The following is a 3,097-nucleotide window of genomic DNA, read 5'->3' as shown; positions in this document are numbered from 1 at the left end:
CTCACTGAATTACCAAACTACCCCTCCTCTCTCTCTCTCTCTCTCTCCTTTTAATGTTTGTCGCTTGCTTCTGTGGCAGAGTAGAGCAGAGCACCACCATCTCTCTCCTCTTTCCAATGGCTTCCTCTCCCACCCTCCTTCTTCTCCTCTTTCTTCTCTCTCTCACCTCCATTTGTTCTTCTTTTTCTTCTGGTGCCGGCGACGACAGGACGAAGACTACTTACATTGTACAAGTCCAGCCTGATGCCAAGCCTTCCGTTTTCCCAACACACCAGAACTGGTACGAGTCCTCCCTCTCCGCGCTGACGAACGCGACGCTGCACCCACCAGTGGAGAGCAGCGGTGGTAGCAGAATCATCCACACCTACTCTACCATCTTCCACGGCTTCTCCGCCCGGCTGTCACCCTCTGAAGCCCAAAGCCTGCGGTCCCTCTCACACGTTCTCTCCCTCATTCCCGAGCAAGTTCGCCATCTGCAAACCACGCGCTCCCCTCATTTTCTGGGCCTTAAGACTTCCGACAGCACTGGTCTTCTGAAAGAGTCGGACTTTGGCTCCGACCTTGTCATCGGAGTCATCGACACCGGTATCTGGCCCGAGCACAAGAGCTTCGGAGACCGGGACCTTGGGCCCGTCCCGTCAAAGTGGAAAGGTCGATGTGTGGCGGCCAAGGACTTCCCTGCCTCCTCATGCAACCGCAAGCTCATCGGTGCCAGCTTCTTCTGCGGTGGCTACGAGTCCACCAACGGCAAAATGAACGAGACCACCGAGTCCCGCTCTCCGAGAGACTCCGATGGCCATGGCACCCACACTGCCTCCATCGCCGCCGGCCGCTACGTCTTCCCGGCGTCCACCCTCGGCTACGCGCGCGGTGTCGCGGCAGGGATGGCTCCCAAAGCCCGCCTCGCCGCCTACAAGGTCTGCTGGAACTCCGGCTGCTACGACTCCGATATACTCGCTGCCTTCGACGCCGCCGTGGCCGACGGCGTCGATGTCATCTCCCTGAGCGTCGGTGGCGTTGTCGTTCCGTACTACCTCGACGCCATTGCCATTGGTGCTTTCGGAGCCTCCGATGCGGGCGTCTTTGTCTCCGCCTCCGCCGGTAATGGCGGCCCCGGGGGACTCTCCGTCACGAATGTTGCTCCCTGGGTCACAACTGTCGGTGCCGGCACCATTGACAGGGATTTCCCAGCCGATGTCAAGCTCGGAAATGGGAAAATCATACCGGGTATGAGTGTTTACGGCGGTCCGGGTTTAACTCCGGGTCGGATGTACCCGTTGGTATACGCCGGGACCACACAAGGTGGTGGAAGCGGGGATGGGTACTCGTCGTCGTTGTGTTTGGAAGGTTCTTTGGACCCCAATTTGGTGAAAGGCAAGATCGTGTTGTGCGACAGGGGGATCAATTCGAGAGCTGCCAAAGGTGATGTGGTGAAAAAAGCCGGGGGTTTTGGTATGATCTTAGCCAATGGGGTTTTCGATGGGGAAGGATTGGTGGCCGATTGCCACGTGCTGCCGGCCACTGCCGTCGGCGCATCAGGGGGTGACGAGATGAGAAAGTACATCACGGAGGCCTCGAAGTCGCCGGCGGTGGCAACCATTGTCTTCAAGGGGACAAGGCTGGGAGTGAGGCCTGCCCCAGTGGTGGCATCGTTTTCGGCTCGGGGGCCTAATCCGGAGACCCCAGAGATACTGAAGCCCGATGTGATCGCGCCGGGATTGAACATTCTTGCTGCTTGGCCTGACAGAGTTGGGCCCTCGGGCATTCCTTCCGATAAGCGCAGAACAGAGTTCAATATACTCTCCGGCACTTCAATGGCTTGCCCCCATGTCTCCGGCTTGGCTGCATTGCTGAAAGCAGCACACCCGGAATGGAGTGCGGCGGCAATAAGGTCGGCGCTCATGACTACTGCTTATACTGTGGATAATCGTGGTGGTGGAACCATGTTGGATGAGTCCACCGGGAATGTTTCCACCTATATGGATTTTGGGGCTGGCCATGTTCATCCGGAGAAGGCCATGGATCCTGGTCTGGTTTACGATATTAGTTCGTATGATTACATGGATTTCCTTTGCAATTCCAATTACACTATCAAGAACATCCAAATGATTACTAGGAAGATTGCGGATTGCAGCCGGGCGAAAAGGGCTGGCCATGTTGGGAATTTGAATTACCCTTCATTGTCTGCAGTGTTTCAACAATATGGGAAGCATAAGCTGTCTACGCATTTTATTCGGACTGTGACCAATGTTGGGGACCCCAATTCGGCATACCATGTTACGGTTAGGCCGCCCGGTGGAACCACGGTGACGGTGCAGCCGGAAAAGCTCTTGTTCAGGAGGGTGGGTCAGAAATTGAGCTTCCTTGTTAGGGTGCAAGCCAGGGCAATTAAGCTCTCCCCTGGGAGCTCTCACATGATGACTGGTTCTATAGTATGGTCTGATGGGAAGCACAGTGTCACCAGTCCCTTATTGGTGACAATGCAGCAACCTCTCTAGGGCAGTGTTTGGGGTTTTGGGTTTAAGAATTTTGCTCTCCTTATTATAGAATTATTACTATTAAGCTTTTTCTATTATGTATCAAGAGAATGCAAGTCTTTTTTTTTTTTTTTCAAGGTTTTCAATTTCAGAAAACTGGTAGAGGGTTGGTTTGTAATGCACAGTAGAGGTGTATCTTTGTTGTTGTAAGATTAAGAATCAAGAATGAATGTAAAAATGCGGTGTGCTTAGAAGAGGCCATTGATAATGGAAACATCCCTTTTTCCTTTCATGTTCATATGTTGCTGAGATCTCTCTCTCTATACCTTTTGTCAAAGTCAAAGATTTGGTAATTGCATGTGCAAAAGGGATGATGATGCCGATTTCTGCAGAAGTAATTTTGAATTCATGGTATCTGGTATGTAGACTAGAGCTTAACAGCAAAGACAATCATGATAAAGACAATCATTAGAACAAAAATCATGTGGAGTTTTTACTAATGGCCAAAATAATTGTTTATTCTGTCTAGTATTTGGTATTTGTGCTGCTTTTATGGGTTGCAAATGTCCTCCCACGGGTTTGAATGAAAATCAGATTGGTAAAGTAATTATTTAGACATT

At 51.7% G+C, this 3,097-nt stretch overlaps 1 protein-coding gene across 1 annotated transcript; it reads left to right on the top strand.

Moving 5' to 3' along the window:
- LOC132186939 (subtilisin-like protease SBT1.5) lies at positions 1-2,769 on the top strand. Its single transcript, XM_059601062.1, has one exon. The coding sequence runs from the start codon at positions 54-56 to the stop codon at positions 2,496-2,498; it is 2,445 nt and encodes an 814-aa protein (XP_059457045.1). The 5' UTR covers positions 1-53; the 3' UTR covers positions 2,499-2,769.
- The last annotated feature ends 328 nt before the right edge of the window (positions 2,770-3,097 follow it).

Source organism: Corylus avellana, chromosome ca7 (genome assembly GCF_901000735.1).
Source record: "Corylus avellana chromosome ca7, CavTom2PMs-1.0".
NCBI classification, from domain to species: domain Eukaryota; kingdom Viridiplantae; phylum Streptophyta; class Magnoliopsida; order Fagales; family Betulaceae; genus Corylus; species Corylus avellana.
The sequence above is the reverse complement of the archived record's forward strand: the minus strand, read 5'-3'. Positions and strand labels throughout refer to the sequence as shown.